The following is a 24,190-nucleotide window of genomic DNA, read 5'->3' on the forward strand; positions in this document are numbered from 1 at the left end:
ACAGAGAAAGAAGGGACTTTAGCCACATGATAAACATACGATAACTGCATATTATTTGGAAACCCATATGGATTGCGTAACTCACATTAAATACGGGCTATTAGTAAAGTATATAGATATGTAATCGAGTTATCGTTCAATGTGTGATATGCATTTTGTTAAATGATGGCATACTGGCCAGTAATGACTTCTTTGTATACATGTAACTATCAGTTTGATGTTTTGCTTTTCCACTTAATTATAATAGTGAAAGTCCGAACAACACAACAGAACAATTATTAACAAATAACACCTGCAAGGATTTGACTGCATGACGCCTAACCTCATCATACAGTCAATTCTCTTATAATGAGAGTGCTTATGATGCCAACGAGGGACAACATTTCAGTTAATTGAATACAAATGACTTTTCTTAAGAAAATAAAAGCCGCGGTTACACATAGGGAAGGTAATGACTTCACAGTGAGACACAGATTCACCCTGTGCCTAATCGAAAACTAGCATTAGACGGTGCAGTTTGGGACACGGAAAGCTTTACACAAGTCACAGCGTGACTCTCTAAATAACAATCAACTCTTCCATCAGTCAGAGAAGATGAGCTTCCCCCACTATACATAATACACACAGGAATGTCAGCATTAAATGTGATTCAGTCAATGTATAACCCCCCTCAGACACACAGACGTACATTTCCTCTCTCATTTCTCCCCCTATAAGCTTTGACAAATACAACAGAGAGACGAATGCATCACAACAATGCTATATGTGCCTCACAGTGGCACTGATCAAAGTCCTTCTCCTGTCTTACACACGAGCTGATCTGGTTGTTTGTTTTTTCTTCTTTTTCTATAACTGAAACTGCAGTGAATTATTGATTGACCTGAGTGCTCATTACAATGCAGATCTGGGGCAAGATGAAATCAAAGGCTGCAGACAGCTGCCATATTCCCTTGGAAAAGCATCATGATTGGAAAGAAGGTTATTATGGAGTAGATTTGTGCTGTCAAACAGCACGGAGATCAATGAAAACAGAACAAATGTAATTGGGAAACTGTTTTGTGCATTTAACGGCAGACATAAATGAGAGTGTTGTGCCGGAAAAGCTTAATAACATTATTATATGTTGCTCACTCTTCATTTAAACTTTGCCCTAACTTTACATAATTCATTTTTAGTTTTAATTTGCTGTAAATTAGTTTTTTTAATTATCAAACAAACCTATAGTTTGATATCAGACTTAGAAAACTGCTTTTAATAATAATAATATAATATAATAATATAATAATAATAATAATAATAATAAATTAGATTTGTATAGCGCTTTTCTAGAAACTCAATGACGCTTTTATTTTAATAATATTTTTTAATCCTTAAGATTTTTATTAAATCAAACCAGCATTAGATTTATTTATCGTTGGCATTTTTTCCAAAAGTAGCTATTAAATGTATATATATATATATATATATATATTACTATATACACATTCATACAATATATATATATATATATTATTATATATATATATATGATATAAATACATATATATTATATATATAATATATAATATATATATATATATATATATTATATATATTGTATATATAAATAATATATATATATATATACAATATATATATAATATATATATTATTATAATCTTGTATATATATATATATATATAAATATATATATATAATATATATTATATATCATATATATATAGTATATATATTAAATATATACTATACTAATATATACTTGTATACATATACAATGTATATATTGCACAAATATATTTTTATACATATGTATTTATATTATAAATAACATAATCATTTTAAGAGGTAGATTTTAGTCTAGACAAGCTCATCTTAGTTTTCAAGTGCTGTGGTTAATTAGTGCACTCCAAAAACACATGGAAACTATTTGTTTGTCTAATTTACCAGACTAACCATCAGCACCACACATTTACAAGGAGCTCAGGACTGAATCGGACCACCGTGGGCTCAGTGACGTCTGGAATACACCACACTAATACCTCTGACCTGGACCAGTGGATCTGCAATTTCAAAGAAGATTCCCACTCGCGAGCTGCTATTGTGTGTTTGAGTTTGAAATGCGGAGTTAATTCTGTCAGGCTTCCTTTCATCTGGTCGTCATTATTATGCGAAGGGTTGGGAGAGGTAGAGGAATCTCAGGTCAGCACTAGCAGATCAGACAACAGAGTGCTGATCTAGGCAAGTAAGAAAGAATCTGTGAGAATGTGGTCACCTTCTGGTCCTTCATCAGCAGTTGGAAACAAGGTCAAGGAGATCGCATTCGTTTTTTTTCCTTACGCTAAGAATAGAAGCTTCTGCATGATATGCAAATGAGACCGGGAGCATGTGAAAAGCATTGTGAGCCGGGAATCTCAAACAGCTTCTCCCATTTGTCATTAAGGAAAATGAACAAAAAAGTGAAGCTCGGTGATAGCGCGGAGACGGTTGATTGCAAAGATTCAGCGTTATTGGCTTACTGTCAATGCTCTCTTGCACACATGACTGAAACATTAATTAAATGTCAAGCATATAAGGCGGCCGTAAAATACTTATTTTATGGAGAGGGGGAGATTAGAAAGGAAAGTCTGACAGCCTGTGACTGATAGGACACAGAGTTGACGTGAGGTGATTTTCCTCTTACAAGGGCTCACAACTCTCAGAGAACGAGCGACCGGGGGCTTATTTGTTCTCTCGATAGAAAATATTCCTCCCATACACATATTTGACCATAGGTGTCTATACATAGGTGCTACAGGGTCAGAAAGTGACACCGCTAATGAACGTGGAGGAAAGGTTAGGCCTGTTTGCAGTAAGTGACCTTTATAGTCTCCGTCGTCCACTATTATTCACCTGGTTGTTTTCCAGTGAGGGACGTCAGAGCGAGAGGAGTTTATGATTTTGTGTTTAGTGGAGTTACATGGCAGAGAGGTGACAAGGCAGACCAAAACAGAGCAGCGCTACACTTCCAGGTCATGTCCCCCCCCCGGATGGCCACCTGCCAGCGAGACACTGAGGGCGAACGGTGAACAGACAAGGAAGAAGACGGACACGCCTGGCTGCCTCCACCCTGCAGCCAGACCTTCGTATGTCTCCGTCATCCATTGGGTTTGAGGTCTTAATAATCGCGGAGGGTGCCAACGCAGGTGACAGTTTGTGGCAGCCTTGACTCAAATTGTTTTCTGTGTAACTAGCACAGCGTGTGCTCCTTTTGGCATCTTTTTTTTTTTAAATCACAGTCATTAAAGAGCATGGAAAAAGCCTCTCACCCAGGTTACACTTAATTACACAATAGCCCTGCAAAGGAGGAAACTTTTGTGCTCTTGTTCTTGGCAGGTGAACACCTTTATTTCTGCACAGGAAATGGGAGGATTTGACCAATAACCCAACATTTATTGAATAAAAATGAATGAGCAGGAAAGAGTCAGTGAAATTGATATTTTAGTCTTTTTCTTCATCTGAGATTTTCCACTGATCCTGCCGTATGACTGCCAGGTCTGACAGTTATACAGAGGCCAAGCCTTGAACTTGAATCAGCCATCATCATTACTGGGCTGTTTGCAAACTCGGCAGTCCCTAATGGTTCTAAATTAGCTCTTTACTGCAGCCATTCGATGGACTTGGCATAAGTAGTGTGGTCAGTGGTACAGATTGATCTCTCCTCTTTAATTACAGGCTGACTCACTGCAAACCCTGCTCCACTCACTACTTTCTTCTTGGGGATAATAATATAATCTCTTTCAACACTTTCACAAAATTTGCATTCTCCTGTGCAGGCACAGACATGGACATTACTGGCGTGCACACAGATATTCATACGTATTTCAGATATTGCAGATCAGTGATACATGAGTTTGTGTTTGTCTGTATTACTCCAAGATGTGGTTTCAACTTAAGACTTTAAAATAGCCGAGAGATACATCATTACTTTTATCATTTGATAGAGTTTGTTAGGTTGGACCCATGACTTTATGTAATTGTACGTTTTTAAGCTCCAAGCTGTCATTTTTTTTTGTTTGAGGGAGAAATCCAATTGGTCGGTCACAACATACATTAACCTATCTCGTCCCCTAGATGGGTGATTCCACAATTTTGTGTGAAGGCTACTAACATTTTACCGTCTCCTCACACAGTCTGAGATAAGACTTCATTTATGTATTTCTGCAAATCTACTAATGCTAAAGATATCTGACTATAAAGCCCACCTTGGTCACCTCAGTCAAAAAAAAGAGAAAAAGACAAAGTGATGTCAGAAAGCCGTGTTGCAGTGAGATCATTTACTTTTACTGCATAATCAAAGATATCCATAAATGAGACCAAGGCATATTGATGTGTAATTAACTCAACAGCGCAAGGTGGTAAGTCCGTCACCTCCGAGAGAGGCCTGTATAAACTCTGGGGGTCATAAAGATGCCTTATGTCCCTTTAATATATATGAATCCCCCAAACGCAGAAGATAAAATCCTTCAAACACAAAACATAAAACTTGAATTTATGCGAGGGGAAGCTGACAACCGTGCGCTGAAGTTGGCTGAAAAGTCCTCTTCGGTCCGAGTTGCTGATGTTGAACCTGCTGGGTTTTCCATGCCAAACCAATATTGGGGGAACTTCTCCAAAGCAGCAGCAGCAGCAGATGAAATCCTACGAGCACCCTGGCTTTCCAGGAGCGTGAGCAAAGGAAAAAAAAGCAATTTGGAGGAGGTGAATGAATGAGATAGGGCTCCTCGCAAGGAGGCTGCATGGCGTAGGGAAGGGGAGGCTGGCAATGCGTGGCTGCTGCAGTGCCATGCTTCAGCAGACGTGTCCTGAACAACAATGAGCTCCCTGACTTGCCTGTCTATTTCAGAAGAGTGCCTGCACGGGCCGCCTGTCACCCTATTGCGACAGCTTGCAGAGTTTGTGATAGATAGATCAGGGGAGAAAAAAAAGATAAAAAAAAAAAGGAGTAGAGAGGAATACCCAGCACAGGTGGATACAAGAGACATGCGTGGCTCACTGGCCCAAATCACCGGCCCTCTTCAAGTGCTGTCAGTGTACATCTGTTTGAAAGCCAGACGATCCTAAGACATGTGTGGCACACACACACACACACACACACACACACACACGTGAAGAGAGAAAGATTACGAATGAAGGATTGAAAAAGGAAGTGGAAAAAGAAAACATTTTACGCTCACTAAGTCGTTCACAGATGGCAATCACAAACAGTACGGCAGACTGTACAGAATGTAGACCCCAAATAAAAAGGGAGGCAGAAGATTTGTATGAAAGTGTATTCTACCACATGATACAACAATGAACAACTGGGAGGGTGAATATGGGATAGAAGGTGGAAGTAGTGGGGGGGAGAGAGGAAGAGGAAGATAGCGGATTGAAATGAAGGGAATAGCGCACACGCAGTGAGACTCAAGATTCAAAAGGCTATGGGGGTGTACAAATTAGTGTAGTATAGAGACGCTTAGTAATCTTCCGGTAGTGTCGGTGTCATGATCTACCGAATAAGCAGTGCCAAATAAAATGGAGGGATGGAAGGATGAAGATGAGATGAGGAGTGGGGAGATGCCAGAGCTGTCAGAAACGTGCAGAGCCTGCTCCTTCAAAGCGCAGCCATGTGCAGCCCCAGAAGCTGCTCTCCACAGATTGGGCGGGTGCTGACATCGCTGCTCACCACCCGGCTGCGTTGCGCTATATTTCTATGTATGTATGTATGTATGTGTGTGTGTGTGTGTGTGTGTGTGTGTGTGTTTGATGGTGGGAGGCAGCGAATTCGGGATTCAGGTGCCAAAAAAAAAAAAAAGAGCACTTATTTCAAGGTTGTGCCAATTATTATCCCCCGTGGTTGTAGATTTTTTTTTTTCGAAAGTCAATCATTACTTCGCTATCAACAATTACAGTGAGCTGAAGCAAGACTGTTGTATGTCGTGTGAATTCCAATAAGCTCGGCACCTGTACACAGTCGGTGCTGTTGTTTCGCAGAGCAAAGATGTATCCGTGTCATTTCTCCCACTTCTGTTAAAACACTGAGAAGAGAAGAACAGAAACCCTACATACAGTCTGTCTGCCATAATAACGCACCTGTTCACAGCCTCTCTGATATCATAGACGTAGTTATCTCTCCATCTCGTGTTTCAGACAAAAATGGCAGAAAAGACAGCGCACTATAAGCGTTAGTCATATTTCCTCGCGCAATGACTGCCGTTTAGGACACCTTATCTCTCCCTATACTTCCACTGAGATGCTTGGCTAGACTTAAATTAACTTTTGAAAGAGACAAATTGGTTACTTACACGGGAGGCTTTAAAGCTTTGTTTTTTAAGGTGTCTGAGTTTAGCTCGCACACAGATAAAAGTACACTCACAATGTAAAAGGCTATTGTGGATACGACTTTGAAATGATGGACTAAAGAAAAAGTCAACGTGTGCATCTTTAGACAGGAAGTACGAACGACACACAAATCTTGTCCCTCGTTTCGGGAAGTCATAAAAAGGTAATGGAACAACAACACTCCTTAAACAGCAGTCGGACTAAACTTAGTCGTCGCCCCGCTGAGCTGTCACACCACTCTACAGAGGCCACTCAACTTACATGTAATGCTGCATGCCCCAATAATAGTAATAATAATACTAATAGTGCAGGTGAACAGACACCACAGGAAATGACTTCTCTGCATAAGCGTTTTTTCAAGAAACAACACGAACAGCCAAATTGCACTCATTATTACAAAGTCAGTTCTGACAAAGTACACGGACCGTGTGGAACATTATGCGTGTCATGTTTTCAGCAACAACAACTTCTTACTCCTCAGTACTCCTCATGTTTTTCCTCTTTTAACCCCGCCCTTAATGTCCACCTCCATTACTAAAAGGATGCCAGAGTGATCCTTGAGCAATAATGAATTCAGACTTATCCACAGAAATGGCTGATTCAGCTTTGGCAATTGTAAACAATGATACCAAAAGATACCCTTGGGCCTTTGTGTGCATGGAAGTTGTTGCGGAAGCACAGCTCCAAAACATTAACTATGCAAGAAAGGAAAGAATAAATAAATGGCAAAACAACGGCTCATTCAAATGGCATGCTATCAATTATGTTTGTCAGACGACCTGCGTCCCACTGTGTTTATGAATGTCGGGTATTTTGAAGGTCTTTTAAGTGTAACCCCTGCGATGAACCAGATATGGCTTCAAATGTAGAGCTAACACAAGAGCATGCTAACATGCTAACATGAAGAGAAAAGCAGAACATATATCGCTTTACATTCCCAGGACACGGCATGCAGTAATGTTCCAAGTACAAATATTATTTTTTGGAGCACTTTCTTTCTATGAACCTTTTTAACATAACAAGTAACAATTGAAACATTAGCATTTAAAGCACTTGGCTTGTATACTGTAATATTTTCTGCTACATGCAACCGCAGTTATGACATTTTAAAAATATATAATTGTTTATGGAATAAATGCTATAATTGCAGGGTATGCCGGCGATGTGTTTTTCTTCTTCCTAATGAAGTGTCGAGCATCTTTCTATATTTGCTCCAACTAAGTTTAACCCATGATTTCCCAGTTGCTGCCGGATCTCAATAATATGTTCTGCAAAATGACCATTGTGTCACTGTGCAGGGCTGGACCAGAGAGGCACATCATTATGAAATGTTGATCCAAAGTTGCATCTGAAATGAACACTTTGTCACATTCTTTGCAGTCTTGTAATCAGTTAAAAATAGATGAATAATAATATCTATGAATTGAGTATCAGGTTACATGAGAAAACCTGCATGAACAGCAGTTTTAATTAAAGAGTGCGGTGACGAGGAATCATCCTTATCTTCTGGGTTCATCTCTGGTAAAGTAAATACCTCATGAGCAATTTTAAAACTCCAATTAACGTAGATTACATGGCTGAACGAAGCATCTGGGCATTAGTCGTGTAACGTTTTACACATAGTCTTTTCAAATGAGGAGAATTCAGTAAAACCAAAGTGTTAACTAGGGATGCTTTGGTGAGTCATACAGCAAATCAAACACAAAGTGAGAGAAAGGACGATGGTGACAGAGAAACAAAAATCATTTAAGACAGAAACTGATGCATTAAAATGTCAGCCGTGAGTCAATGAACGCCACCACATTTCATTATGACACATTTTCCTTCGTGGAGAAGATGAATACACTCCCAATTTACAAAAAAAAAACAAACAGAAAAAATGGAAAACCTCAAAGTAGTTTGTTCAGCCAAAGACCTTAATCAAACAATGGTGATCTTCTTTCCCTTTGTTCTAGTGGTCCCCAACCTAAGGTAGGAAGATTAGAGCAAAGGTCTGGAGCAGTGCCAACTTCCTGCAAGGGATATAATTAGCCTCAGGGGTCTTTTTTGGACCTGAAACCCTCCATTCTCTTGCTTCATAACTAATTCACAAGACCTTGGTTCTCCTTTGGCATCTGAGGGTAAGCCTGCAAGCCATGCACACGCTCGCAAAGGGTTCACTTGTCTCCTTTTGCTCTCGGAGCTTCTTAACGAAGGAACTTCATTATTGTGTATACATGTTGATGTGTTCCGTGTGCTCTGCTTTAATTGCATCACTCTTGCACTTTAAGTGTCAGCTGAAATGAATGAAAGGCTTTGTGCTCCATACTACACATCCTCTTGCAGGTCAGGTGAGGTCGCTGCTTCATCTTTGCCTCAACTGAACTGTTTTGCCTTTTTTACCAGCGATTCAGCGAATCATTAAAAAAGAAAACGAAAAGTATCTATGTTTCTTTGGCAGCCGTAAAGCCATTTGTCTGTGTGTTAGTAAATATTTATGTAATGTTATTTCCCAACCTATCAAAGTCGAGTGGAGAGAAGTTCCTCTGATATGGCACATGGAGGAGTTTGGGCTGATATTGAGTTATGAAAGATGGAAGGAAGAGTTTTAGATTTATTCTGCTGTCAGCTCGAAGAAGGGAAGCTGTGTGGATGTGTGTGTGTGTGCACTGGTGGGTGTGTGTGTGTAGGCTAAGCATACTGTATATATATCTATGTATTTGTGTGTGTGTGTGTGTGTATGCATAGGTGTGTGGGGCCGTAACTGTCTTCCAAGTCAATAGACACACTCTGTCACCACTGGCAAGTAATTGACAGCTTGGAGTTTGCAGTGTCACGGGCCTTGCATATATTTCCTCCATTACCTTGTGTGTGTGTGTGTGTGTGTGTGTGTGTGTGTGTGTGTGTGTGTGTGTGTGTGTCAGCCTCCAGTTCTTCCTGGCAGTGCATTCGGGAGTCAGCTAGCTCGGCAGGGGATTAAACAAACACCTTCTATTTAGGCTTATGGGGTAGAATGATAAACTGTCTCACCCTCAATCAGCCAAAAAGGGAATAAAGGCTTACCCTTTCTCATTGCTGAATTGTTATTTAAATACAGCAGAGCCAACTACTGCACTTCCTGCTGCCATACGTCACTTGCAGTCCAATGTCAAGCAATTGCAAGTAATTTGTTTCTTTGTTTTAATTACTTTGAGTAGTCAGCATAGGGCTTGCCAAATCAGGAAAGCAGAGTGTCATGGGGATTAAAGCAAAACAAAAAAAAAATGAATTATTTGCATCTGCTATGTGTGGCAGCTGTTCTCACTCCTACATGGATGAAATAAAATGGAAGTTTGATACGTGTAAGAAAACGGATACTAGATACATTGTTGACAAAACGAACATGGATCTAAATTTGGCTGACTTGATCAAATACATTGACAACGACCTCACTGAAATGCAAGTACGCACACTTTACTGTCCTTGATCCGATTGCAAAGTTTCAGTGACAAGAGCTACTGTACGTCGGCTAAACTTTGACAGACCTGAACAAGTAGAGTGAAAGAAGGACAGTAGAGCAAGGTAGGAAAGTGAAGTTGCATTTTCAGCTCTCTGTAGAACGACCCATAATTATTCACTCATATCCATTTGCAGGGGGCTTTGCAGCCAGAGAAACGTTATGCTGCAATTTGTCTTCCCCTCTCTCTTTTTACTCCTGCTGCCTTCTCCTCCAACAAATCGTTAGTTTCACTTTTCATTAGGCTGGATCAATAGGGCGGATCAGTCGCTCGTGGCGAGGCTACTGCATGGCAGACGCCGCTCTCTCTCTCTCTCTGTACTCTTTTCTCCTCATTCCTTTTCCCTTGTTCTCTTCTGCTCATTGTCATTGACTCTATCTTTTTTCTTCTTCCAGCAATCCTCCAGCGAGGGAGCTTGTGGGAGGCAGCATGAGACAGAAATCAGCAGGAGGCTTCAAGGGCCCAAAGAAAGAGACGTTAGCCTGCGATTGCACTTTCGCTACACACTACGGCAGAAATTGAAACACTGGCTTATAACCCAATAAAGATGAATTAACAACCAGTAATCTGTCAAACATGCAGTAACAATGAAACTGGAAGCAGAGGAAGGAAATTAAAGTGGAAACGTAATGGTCTTTAAAAGTGTAGTCATATTGACACTGCCTGCCAAATGGGAAACATTAGCAACGGTTTCATTCTTTTCTGATGGGTTTTAATACAAACTATATTTTTTTGCGATAGTTGATCGTGTTTCGAGTGAGATTGCATGTGAACACCTGTGTTTGAGGGTGTAATTGGAAAGTGAACAAGGACACATACTATATACTTTTATTGTTGTGTAGCACCACTTCTGCCTAGTGCTTGGACTCAAGAGTCTAGAAGTAGCTTGAATATTTGCGGTGACGCACATGAGCTTATTGTCCCGTTTTCTCGGGAACAGATATCGACAAGTTATGTGATGTCATTAGATCCTCAGAAGCTCTTCAAAACTTCCCTGAAACACGTACAAAGCAATGAGAGAGTGAGAAAGCAGTGACGCCAGTGAAGCCTTTTTTCCATGAGTTGTTTTGCACTTCAGGGATCGGGGGAGGTTGGCGCTAGTGCAGTGGTGTTGTTTGGACTGTGTGGGTGTTTAATTCGGACTCACCCAGCACAGTGAGACGAGCAGGACGGGACCTCATGGCAGCCTGGACAGCCTGGCACTCAAACACAGCGTCATCCATCAGCTCGACACGCTGGATCCTCAAATGATGCTCTCCTGAACCATGGTCGCCAATCACTGTGTAGCGAGGATAGCCTGCAGCACAAACACATTTGTCCATTTTAAATCACCTTCAAAATCCAAATGCGACTCATTTGGCAATGTTTTTAAAGCCGTGCACAATCATAACATTAACACAACACTACGAAAAGACACACACACACACACACACGTTAATGTATGGTAAAGGAAAAGTTTTACATTTTAATTGGCACTTTAAAACACACAATATTGGATTAAGCATGTTCGCTATAATTGAGCCGCATGAGCAGATAATTCAGTCAGTAGGTGAGCATTATAATTTATAGGAAAGTATAGTTTGGGATTTTCCATTTGCTAATTTACTCACAAGGCATTTCCATATAAGATTAACACATGAATAGCATAATACACTTTTTTAATAGCACTCCTGGCAATGCTAATGAGCTACTGTGGAGGTTGCAGCATTCTGCAGTATGATGTTTTACTGCAGCCATAAACAGGAAAAGCTAGAGTTTGAGTTGTTTCAGTATTGCTCTGTGAAGTGATTTATAGTTTAATAATGCAAGAAAGCAGAGCAATATCCAAGAGACCTGGGCATTTTACACAAGTCAAGTGAGATGGTTTTAACGATATCCCCCAAACTATTATCGAAATATGCATTGAGAGTGTGTTGTGGAGTGCATCCGTCCACTGGGGCAAATAAGCTCCAAGAAGAATGAGTTTGACTGGAGAGCTTTACGGGGTATTTCTCATGCTTTTAGAATTGTTCGTCTCTGAAGATTCTCTGTCTTTCAATCCATCGTTCTAATTATTGGTGATACAGTGTGTGGAAAGAAATGAGAATGTCTGTTCATAAAAAATACACTCCTAAAAATGTTACAAATTTCCAGCTAAGAATTGCTTTTTCTCCCACTGGTGCGTAAGTAATTGATCAGTGATGCGACTGGTGGAGAGGATAGGAACAAGGCCAGACTTTCAACAAAGACTCATTGTAACTGTGTGCTTTGAAAAATAAGAATTCTAACTTTGGACTCAGACACTTCATGTCATTTCCTTTCAAAATAAGACTGCCAGTACTCGTCCAACTGTTGAGTCATTGCCAACAAATGTTGGGGAGAAAACTATTGATTTCCCAGTAACAGCGAGCCAATGACTCATGTTCACTTCAGAGATCCCCAAACACTCCACTCTTTCACTGTAAAGGTTTTACAGGCTGGTTATATGTTTTAGCGCCCAAAAGGAACATAACAGACTGGGCAGCCTGAGAACAGCTTTTAAATCCTTGAATTTGTCTACTGTAATAAACATCTTATGCTCAAAGTCCAATTACTGACGATTGCTTCATTGAATCCAGTTGCCTTTAATAGAGCATGAAGTGGGCCTCATTTTATGCTGGTGGGGTGAGTTACAGCCGATTAAGTCACTCTCTGTATTTCATCCTCCTACGTGTAGCCTTTAATCTTAAGGGTCTATACAGTGGGGGGGGGGGGAGCTGGAGAAAAGAGACAAACAGAAGAAGGCAAAACAAGTGGCAAGCTAATTAAAAAATACTAAATAAAATGAGCAAAGATGCACCGGTGGATGTTTTTGTGGGAAGAGCGGCGATAAAATGTCTTCTTTCTTTGAATTGCACAGCACTTTGCTGCATGTCCTACACAGCTTGTATATGTAACAGGGGTTAATAGAGACCTGATCATAACTAAAAGCTTCTGTTAATAAAATGAATAACCACTGACTGGAAAAGGCTTTCTGCTTTTTCATGTCTAGAATAAAGCCTAAAATAGAGGACGCAACATTATGTGCACAAGGTCACCCAGAGAACCATTCTGCTTGAATGTTATGTTCATTGGTGAGATTCAAAGCAATAATACCATCGTGGATCACGAGGGTAATGACTATTGCACATTATGAATGATGTGACCTTGAGTTGACTCCAGTCCACCTAGCAAATGCTCATTGTACCTGCACCAGAAACAAAATATACGTCTAATGCAGTTTTGCTTGTTTTAATTGTTGCAAGGTATAAGTTATATGGAAATTCCAGTTACACAAACAGATGATCTGGCCAATTATCACATCTGTGCCTCTGGCAAACTAAGAATAATTTTGCGATGTGAGAAAATGACTCTGTTCCAGTTTCAACTGGATCCAAAAGGAAAAGTAATTTGCATTTGTGGCGGATAGTATTGATAACAATATTTTTAATCTAATTTCCAAACAAGAGAAACATACTCTAATGTATTTGTTTCTTACCATAAGCACCTCAATCACACATTCTGTCAATATGACTCAAATTATACCGGGACGCGTGAAGACTGATCACCTCTGCACATGTGACGTGTACCTATAAAGGGTCATTGATCTTGGATCTCAGCGCATTTCAAAGACACAATGTGTTACCCAAAGCAAACAATGTAAAATAGGCCCATTAAGGAGTAATGAATCCATCAGAGGGGAATGGATTTGTCTTGAGGCTGAATCAATGGTGCACGTGCATGTGTGTGTGTGCGTGTAGGTATACAGACACTTGAGGCGTGGTGATTTATAGCGTTCACCATGTTTCGCACATTGTAACCACCAGGGGATGGAAACAGGTTACCTGCAGCTGTGAACAGGTGACTGGTTTTCTCTCCGCTCTCACGAGAGACAAGAGTGGCACCTGCTTTACCGCCGAAGGTCCGCCGACCGTCAACTTCTGTTCTCAAGAGCTCATTCGCCGAGATCCCAAGTGCATTGCATAATGTAGACACTTCCCTCCGTCCGTCTTGTGTGCAGGAGAATGAACGTATTGCTGCCGTGTCTGTTCTCACCATCATCATGGGTAATGGGACACATTCTCCGTCATGCATATTCATGACATTGATTGGTATGTTCTGAGCCGTTGTGGGGCTACTTTGCTTTTCTTCAATTAGAGGGAAAATGCGTGACACAAAAGGGGATGAATGGAAAATCCGGGGACAGATAGGAATCATTGGCTTTTGTACCGTGATTTCTTGCACTGAATGGTGAAAGAGTTCTCTCGGTTTAATCACTGCTCCCGTGAAAGGAAACAGGTCCCAGGCGGAGAACACCGTTGCCGACGCAGCTTCTTTCCATGAATAGCCGAGCAGACCTATGTTATTGAAATGCTCCATGCAACATTTGATTCGTCGCACTTTTTATGTATACAGCTGCCACTTTCCTTTCATTGTGTACATCTTGCGGTGGATGTGCCATCACTCTTTTAGTGCCGCGTGCATTGCTTGTTTATGTAGGCAGGAGTGATAAAAACGACAGCTGTGGAGCTCTTTATTTTGAAAAAGTGTCATCCGTCTCAATAGAAGGCACTCAGCCCCCCCTTGTCCGTACCATACTGTTGATTTTAGGGACCTATCTTCTCCAGGCAGGCAGCTATTCGTCCTCATACAAAAACTCTGTGCACTTTTTAAACAGTTTAAGAGTGAAAGAGTCTACACGTCGGCCCTGATTATTCAACCAAATAACAAGAGAACGGTCATGGAGGAGGTCAGGATTACTGCACCTTGTCCAGGACTGTCAAACTCTTCACAGATGTGTTGTCAAAGGTTGATCTGCTGCGATTCCCTCGGGTGTTGCGACACAACTTGTTCAGTTTCCTCTGTTCTCCTCCTCGTCTGTCTTTGGCCATCGTTGAAATGAGATTTCATCTCGATTGTCTCGTCTTGTTAAGTCAATAAGAATAAGACGGTAAAACCAACTCTACATCTCTGCTCCACTTTGATCCCTAAACAAAACGTGCTCTCTCTTCCTTCCTCTCTCTCTCTCTCTCTCTCGTTCTATCTCCAGTAATCATAAGTACTCTCCCTGTCTGCCTCCTTTCCCATCTAAGGAGACTCGAACACCGCAGGACCATTGTTTACTGCAACCTCTCAGTCTCCCCCGGGCCTGATAAGAACCTGAAGAGGGAATAGGATGGCTTTACTGGGGCACTGTCAGCCACTGAGGTTTAATTACAGACCACATGGGCGACAGGGAGGGCCTCCATTTGTTAAAGGTCCGAGGGTAGAAGACCCCCAATCTCACGTGAAATACTGATTTAATCGTTCCTGATCAAAAAAAGGCTTTTGTGTTTAAGAAATGGCTGCGGTGGGATATTTTGTCGCTGTGCCTCGAATTGCAATTACTCTAGATGTTCTTAGTGGTCGCACAGGGCTGGTGTGTGAGGCACATTAGGAAGCTCTACAATAAAGATTGTGCTTTTATAGAGTAATGCATCCTACTGTGTACACATTCAAATGGATCTCTTTTTCAGAAGAATTTAATGATCATTTCAGTAAATGATGCACGCGTACTACGCTTTTATGGATTTTCTCATTCAATACTTCAGTGATTCAAAGGTTGTAAATGTTTATTTAGAGGAGTGATGTGTTTCCTTCAAATCCATCAAGGTCATGAATATATATAAAGCCTCGATTGGTGGAACAACAGGCCACTAAATGACAGTAGGCAGTAGTCACTTTTACTTCAAATTAAACAATTAAAGCAATTATACACGAGGTGCAGTGCAATTAGAGGACGCCAGCTACTCTTCAAAAAGCCATTTAGCAGCCTGAAGCACCAGAGAAAGACCAGTGCCACTATTGATTCCACACTATTCAGATTATTGTGCTTCTCTGCCAAACACCAAGTAAAACAGATTTAGATCTGCATCTAACACAGAGTCATACATTACATTTAGATTCTGTTTGGTCATGTTGAGTGATTATAATTGCTGATGTAATACAGCAAACTATAATGAGAACTCTTTCATCTGCCTGTGACGTGAGGGTATGATGTTCACACGTGACGGCCGTTTGTGTGTGTGACAGTTATATTAAGTGTAATTAATAGAGGACACTGAGGGTGGTGGAGAACTATCAGGGTGACATGCTCAAGGGGATACAATGCCGTTACTCACCGGCGAGGTCTCTGCCAACTCCCAGCGCAAGGCCGTCTTTGATCCACAGGACGACGCCATGGTAACCGGGGATGGTGCACGGTAACGTCACGGGCTGGCCTGCGACCACCACCAGGTCCTGTGGCTGCTGGGAAAACATGGCCTCCGCTCCTGTTGAAACAGAAGAAGCGAAAAAGGTTTAGATTTGACCCATTTAAATCATTACTTCATTTTAATATAATGAGGGGATGAGGGCATGGAACATTCAGGATCAAAGAGGGGAATAAGTGTGGCTTTACAAACACCTGCTTTCAGCGTTTCAAGTGCTGAACGAAGGGGAAATGAAGGGAAGTTCACCGTATGCCAGTATTTGCAACAATTTCACTCAAACCTCTTGTCAAACTCACATTGAAAGAACCCTAAAGGGTGAAATACAAACGTGGCACATTCTTTCACTATTCATGAGTCGGAAACAAGATACTGTACACGCATCGGAGGTGTCAGCGCAGCACCAGGACTGAAGCACAGGCTAAGAGACAGCCGTCACAGCTCAGCTTGGTTCATTTATGAAGGATGTCACCGTACAGATGGGCCGGGCTCTTACACAGCACAGCAGATAACACCATCTTGTCTGCCAACACTGCTCTAGTGGCATACATTAACTCAAGCTCACACCCATGTATTCCAACTGTGCAGCCGCTATTAGCTGCACTCCTCTACCGCGTGTTCAGGCGGAAAGTGGTGTGCAGTGAACTCCATTAGAGGCAGAGGGTGTGTTAATGGGGAGGGGTACAGTGGCGGTGAAGAGGTGGGGGTAGTGTTGTGGATCAGAGTGAAGGGTACAGAGTGGTACTGGTGTGTAGTTAGAAACACTGGTAGCCTGCCTGTCAACTAAAGCCTACACACATATGCACACTGACATCCAGTCGTACAGGCGCAGTCTGATTCGAGAGCGTGAACTGCAGCGAAGGTTTAAAAGTGTCACTTTCTCCCTCGCGCATTACCAAGACAGTTTTATGAGCAGCTTTTTTTTTAAGTTCTACTGCTTGGATCACAATGTCTGCCTTCTTCTTGAACTTTCTCATTGATATGTGCAGCAGCACTAACACAGGCACACATACAATACGGAGCATGCACTCCTATCATACTGAAATGGGCACACACACACACACACACACACACACACATTTTTTTTCTCCAAACTTAATCATATGCAAATAAAAATCTGATAGAAGAATAACATGTAGTGAATTACAATAATAAGTGGAACAAAGACAGCGGAGAACGCGAAAGCGTGTTTTCATCTTACAACATCTTTGTATCACATTGCAGTCATCTTCTGCAGTTCTTTGTGTACTTGGCTTTATAGTCAAAAGAAATAGACAAGGAAATTGATTAGCTTTGTTCTACGTGTTGAAGCCACACCAGAAAAAAAAAGATTGTTGTCATACAAGAATCTGATTTTAATTCAGTTGGAAAATGCCATTAGAATCCCCACGAGTCATTTCTCAGCCTTGAACTGAATTGTATGTGATGGATAGCTTGTTAGAGATGTAAGCCGAAGTTTTCATATTGATTCATGCACTCTCTTCCCTCACACCTACGCACTACACACGGGAACACACAATCCTGCCTCATTTTAATATATATATATATCTATTACTAAACCAACATCAGGAAAAAATAAACAGCGTCCTGTACCTCAAAGCACATAATGGGCTTTTCATCATCTTGAGACTCACAGCTCCTCCCTGCTTATCCAGGCCCTTCGTAGAGTGTGCATGTATAGAGTGGCTGATGTTAGCTAGGTGAGACTTTATCTCACCATATGTATTGCCCTTCAAACCTAGACAGCTTTGTTCAGCCCTGACTGTGTTCCCACGTGAGGAGCTTATCTCGGCTGTACTCCGCTACACAGTCAGCACGCACGTGAAGCGCGCCAACATATAGACAGCTCCTCGACATATCTCTTGGCATGTTCCGGGAAAACCAATGTAAATGCCAGAGAATCTTGTATTATCAAACTGCTCCACCTGCGCTGTAACTGATTTAACACGGGAGGGATGTCTTTGTTGGCACTCGGCACACATGTCCGCATACTTCCGACAATCAAATGTCCTCGCTGCTTCTGTGGACTCCACTCCTCACGTGTTCAACAATAGGCTGGAGATTGAACACTCGCATTGCCCTGAAAGTGTTGAAAACAAATATTTAACTTCTCCAACAGGCCCTCTCAAAAAACATTCATTAACTATAATCAACCGAATCACACAAACACGCACACGTGAGCAATTACTTACGTAGTTTCACTTGAACTTGAGCTGAACACCTTAAATGGGGCATTTTGGGGAAGAGCAGTTTACCCATTGGATAGTAATGAGCCTGAGAAGACAGTTTTATAATGTCTGACATTATAAAACTGTCTTCTGTTGCTTCCCAACGTCTAATGTTCTCATCTGGGTTATTTAGACTTGAGTGTAGGGACCTAACTTTAGTGTTTCAAACTAGAGGTGTGGGGAAAAAATTAAAACGGTCTAACACATGACACGTTTAAATTGCATTGTGGGGAATTGTAGGATTGAGATCTTTATTTATACTGGGGACTAAAAGTTAGCCCCTGGCTTTATGGAAGTGGAATACTAAACGGCTAGAAAACCCCTTTTAAAAAGAACCTCAGAGAAAAGCAGAGGAACAATGGCGGCTACAAGGAGCACGGTTGCTACGTAGCATAGAAAGAGAACATGCATGACACAATAAGCACGGTCAGTATTCACCAACAAGCACCAGCACCATAAATAAAGGGGGGGGGATGCCAGTTAAGAATGTAGTTGTATCTTTTAAGTTTAGGACCTTGAACGTCACTTCAGACATGATCGTCTTAATGTGGGACTTGGTCCTACCTTTGTAGTATATTAAGTTTTATTTAAGCACATTTTCCTAAAGGTTTGTGCTGTTGCCATAAGATTGATGTCCTAGACGGGCTATTAAAATACACCGGTGATAGAAGGAATCAAAGACTTAATTGACACCAGCTTGTACTTGTCACTCGAGCAGTTAAAACGTGACCTCCTTCATTCAATTTAAAGCCTGGCTGAGTCTTTATAGGGACACAGCGGCAGAGAAATTAGGTGATGCGTTTGAGAATGCCGGGTCTTACATCAAGGTGGCTATATTCATTCATCCATCCCCCTCTGCACCCAATAAATCTCTGTCACATCTGCCACATTTATCCTTCACTGGGTGACACACCACTGGCAAAAAAAACCCAACAAAACAAAACCTTGCCCATCCCTAATCTACCTCTGTACCTCATGTCTGGCAGAGTGACAACACCCGTCTCCTCACTTATTCATGACAAATATCTTCATGACAAAAAAGGCCCAATTAAGAATTAGGCACCTGACTTTAGACTTCCTCTCTGACAGTAACACGAGGAGGGAGGGGGGGGGGGGGGGGGGGGGGGTTGTGCTCAGGTGCACACAGAGCTGGAGATATATATTAATATTGCTTTATGAAGAATCCTAATTGGTTTCACTACAGAGCTTGGTACCAGAAATAAACATAGACAATGACATGAAAAGTTGTAGACTTGCCAATTTGCTGCGAGACGAATGGATTTCAGAAGTGAGATTCTGTAAACATGTGGGCACACAAAGCAGAAGCGGACACATGTTGTCGATGACTAGAGACAACAGCCCTGTGGGGCTTCTCAATCAGCAACAGACAAACCTCTACTATGGAAATAACTTTCAAAAAAAGTTTTTTCCTCCCATGTATTGTCTGAGAAGATTAGTGACAATATCAGAAATGTTTTACTGGCTAAATTAAGCATCGAGCAATCATCGCCACTCGTTATCTAACAACCACCTCGTCTTAAAGACACAGCGATCACACGCACTTCACCATCGAGGTCAGCGTGTTGGATGGAAAAGAAATGCGAAACTCTTTTGTTTATCTTAGCGAAGCGTCAAATTATGATATGGATACAGACGATACAGACAGTCTTCAAGGATAAGAATAGATTTCACCCACAGCATATTGTTATATTTCTATATTTGTCTGCATGAGGTTATAATGCACACACTCTCAACAGACACCTCTGACTGTGCTGACATTACATAAGCATAGCTATAAATACAGTCTGTCAACAAATCTCAGGTCATTTCAGAGAAAGCACTTTATAATTACAAACGCACACGGAGACTTGTTTTCTTGCATTTCCACATACATCTATCTTTATCTTTCATTAAATCACAGTGGTGAACCGCCCTCGCAAACATTTATGCATCACTCCTTATTGGATATATTCATGTGCATCAAATCATAGACTATGATTCATGCGGGGTTTGATTGAACGCCCTGCATTTAGAGAAGGTGAGGCAGATCTTTGATAAGGACTGCCCAATTCTATCAAATGGTGAAAAGAAAAAAACCACACGGAGCCATATCCATAATGTGGACCGGCACTTTGCATCTCCTAATGTTGTCGTTTCACTTCAGATAATTTGTTTACCATTGGACGGCTGCCACATTTCCACACACTCCAGCACTATTTCCCCCTCAGTGCTAACTGCCCCCAATTTCATCGCTCTTTGCCAATCAGGCCTGGAAATTACCGTTACGGACACACATCCAGCCCACTTCAGAGACATAATCAGCATGCTGTCTGTGCGGCATGTGGCCACACAGCACCAAAGCTTAGCCCAGGATCATTATCAAAAACTATTACCCCTCTGGCCTGGGCATTTTACACCAGCAATTTAGAAGCACAGGAGGGCTTGAGAATACGGAGGAGTGGGAGAGTTGGTCGTACGTATTGTAGTTTGGTCGCCAGCGGCCACAGGGACACTGCTGCTGGTAGATTTCAGTGGTGTTATAAGTGGAAGTACTGAGGGGGAGAGGTTTATTTTTATCTTTCGAATCCTAAGGTAGCGTTGCCATAGATGACGCGTGCTAGTTGCTTTTGATAAAGGTGTGAATTGAGAGACAAAATCAAGTTAGGCTACTTATAGATCGTAACCCTAACCTGATCCAGTAAGGGAGAGGAAACACACCCCACAGGAAGCATAAAAGTCCAATTTCCAAGCACAAGAGCATACTCTTTTTTTTTGTTGCCTTTCTAAAGCTTTCCAAATTAAATTTACACTTGTAAAAGGACTCCAGTGGTGTCTTTTCTGGCCTGGAGGTCGATAGAGATACTCAACTATTGTGGCGCACACCATGTCTATCTCTCCAGCAGACCTCCTACTCCTCTTTGTCCTTCATCACCAGACGCTGATTAGTCAAAAGCCCACAACTCCAGCATGCATTCTCTCTTTCTCACCATAGGTCTAATGGCCATGATTTGTGCACTTTAATTATCTGCAGCATGATCATTAATTTGGCGCTGTCAGTGAAGCATGCTGCTGTGAAATTCATCAATCCATTAAAAAAACGAAAGAAAAATTACTTCTATCTTGCCTGTGGTTATTTGACTCACATCCATGTGTGTGAAAGTCAGTTTCAGATTGGTGATAAGTGCAGTGTAGAATATGTCTGGGAAAGTGTTTTGTTTTGACAAATTTGATGAAAAGGAAGCGAGCGCCATTTCAGAGATGTTAAAGCAACATCAAATGTGTGTGTCAGAAAGTTGGCGGGAAAACAGGCCAACTAATTACCAGTCATGGCCACTGGAAGTCACGCCTCGATCAACTATGTTTTATAATCAAATTTGCACACAATATGAAGTCAGACGCTACGGGTCACTGCTTAAGTCATCCAATAATTCTGATTAGTTGTGATTGATTTACTGCTTGTAAAAAGTTTAAAAAGGCAATTAGAGGGTCATTTTCAATATTGAAACCATAACCGGTCCTAATTTCTAATGACACATGTTAAGTAAACAATACATAGAGCCAATGCATTATAGACACACACACACACACACACACACACACACACATTGTACTAGACAGCACGCTAATCTCAGCGTTAAGTCTGAGGGCATGCAAGCACTAACTCTGCAGATGAAAGTGACTGAATAATAGCTTAGCTCATCTTGCTGAAATAAATCTGTGAAACTCCCCGAACGGTACAGCATGTAGTCACAAAGAAAGAAGGTCTCCGCTCACAGTCAATGCACAGGGAACGGTTTAAATACAACACCTTTTTATAAACTCAAGTCATTCTGAGTTCTGAAAAGAGGAAATTACAAGAGACCGTGAAAAAAAAAAGGTCATCTTTCAGAGAGCGAAGGAACAGCACAAATGAAAAGGCCTTAAATATTTGCCATGGTACATGGGTATTCGCTGTAACAATGGGATTTTCTTTATCTTTTTGTCAGATGCTGGTTTTTTACATTTTCAAACCTGCATTTCACCAAGGTTTTTTTAACGCCCTATTTCTCAGAGCACCTCGGCTTTTGTTGCATGGGCTACTGTATTAATATAAAAATGTAATCCCTCAGATGCAGCTGGCAATGTTACAACAATAGTTACCAACAATGAATATTTCATGAAGCTCTATCAAGCCCATTAGAGGCAACATGTATTACTATCACTCTGTCTTCCTCATCAGAATGTTCAAATCCTTTTTCCTGCCTGTCCACTTGTAAAACAAACACTGTTATATGCAGACTGATAATACGCCGAGCCTATCTAGGTCGTGATGGCTGCCATTATTAGCAAGATTTGTCTGTCGGAATGCAAATTCATGAAGCAGGGAAGATAAACATCAGTGCTGCTAGAAGAAGCCCTCTCTCACACTGTGCATTAGTGGAGCATGACAGTTGCCAAGGCATAATCAAGACGGATCGCCTCCGATGATGACTTCTAAAAATTACAAATGGCAACAGCGGGGAAGGCCTTGCAGGCACTCGCTTTATCATCAGCTACAGAGGAAGTGAGATTCCAAGGGCTCGCATACTGGAGTATCAGAGGCCACAAATGGTTTATTAAATCTTTGTATGCCGCATCTTTTCTGGCAGTCCGAACACAGTCGGGTTCAAAGGTCATCAAGACGTCATTGGAACGGATTCTTACGCTCTTGCAAAATCGGTTTACGCCGTTACTTGCCGTTCTAAGCCCGACGTTCTAAGCCCGACGTTCTAAGCCCGACGTTCTAAGCCCGACGTTCTAAGCCCGACGTTCTAAGCCCGACGTTCTAAACACGACGTTCTAAGCCCGACGTTCTAAGCCCGACGTTCCAAGCCCGACGTTCTAAACACGACGTTCTAAGTCCGAGGTTCTAAGCCCGACGTTCTAAGCCCGATCTAATAGTTGCTTAAGCCTTATTTTCGTTGGGATGGGAGTCGGAACAATCCTTTATGGCCTCTGCATGGCCGTAGACACCTGAAAGAGTCTCTCTGCATCCGAATGATGTGAAGGTGCTTGAAACTGAACAAGAAAGCTATCTATGCAGGAGAGACTAAAGAAGATGTGCAAGTGAGGTGACTAGAGCAGGCAGGGTGTGTGTGTGTGTGTGTGTGTGTTTGTGTGTGTGTGTGTGTGTGTGTGTGTGAGACAGACACCACAGTGGTCGAGTTGAAACAATATGAAAACTAAATCTGATATATGCACAGTATTAGAAGATATTATTAAAAAATATTGACGCTCTGTTCTGCACATTTCTTTTTAATGCCATTTGATGTTATCTTGGATTGTTACAATCGATGGTGAATTCCATCAGCTGCTGTGCGCTCCACAGCTGACTGTGAATGTCAGTAGCTTGCAGTGCGGCCCTCTCCTCTGCGCTGCTGTGATGAGAAAGCGCTGATGAAATATTGAGCGGAATATGATTTGAGATTTGAGTTAGCTTTATAACTTTTACAATTGAAATGTGCTTATGGAATATGGGCTCACGAGCACAAATGACACTGCTGGTTTGAATGTTTACAGTGAAGCGGATCGAGCCTGCAGTTCATCGGAGGCGGTGGAGTTTATTGTGCGACAACAAAAGAAACACAAAAGGTGAGATGTCTTTCTCATCCGAAGTGCGTTCAGTTAGATTTGGGGGTTTCAATACAGAATGACTGAGACCCACTGCCGCCTATACAGATCTATATATAATTGTATCTCGATGTCCATGAAATTGCCTTTTTTCTTTTTCTTTGATCTTCTGTAACGTTGCTGCAAATTAGGAGATTGTTAACACTGTTTCCTACCAACACACGCTGCTGGGCAATACACGTAGTCAGGTGGACATTCACATGCATCGATGAGACCCGGCATAGTTGGGTTG

At 41.5% G+C, this 24,190-nt stretch overlaps 1 protein-coding gene across 6 annotated transcripts in view; it reads right to left on the reverse strand.

Moving 5' to 3' along the window:
- Positions 1-24,190, reverse strand: part of kirrel3b (kirre like nephrin family adhesion molecule 3b) — a 144,246-nt gene that overhangs the window by 37,940 nt on the left and 82,116 nt on the right. For all 6 annotated transcript variants that reach the window (XM_029447226.1, XM_029447228.1, XM_029447225.1 and 3 more), the window contains 2 exons: positions 15,995-16,144; positions 10,984-11,133 (listed from right to left, as the gene is read on the reverse strand). In XM_029447226.1, the coding sequence (XP_029303086.1) occupies positions 10,984-11,133; positions 15,995-16,144 (300 nt within the window). The remainder of the gene's footprint in view (positions 1-10,983; positions 11,134-15,994; positions 16,145-24,190) is intronic.

This window comes from Cottoperca gobio, chromosome 13 (assembly GCF_900634415.1).
Source record: "Cottoperca gobio chromosome 13, fCotGob3.1, whole genome shotgun sequence".
In the NCBI taxonomy this organism is placed as follows: Eukaryota; Metazoa; Chordata; class Actinopteri; order Perciformes; family Bovichtidae; genus Cottoperca; species Cottoperca gobio.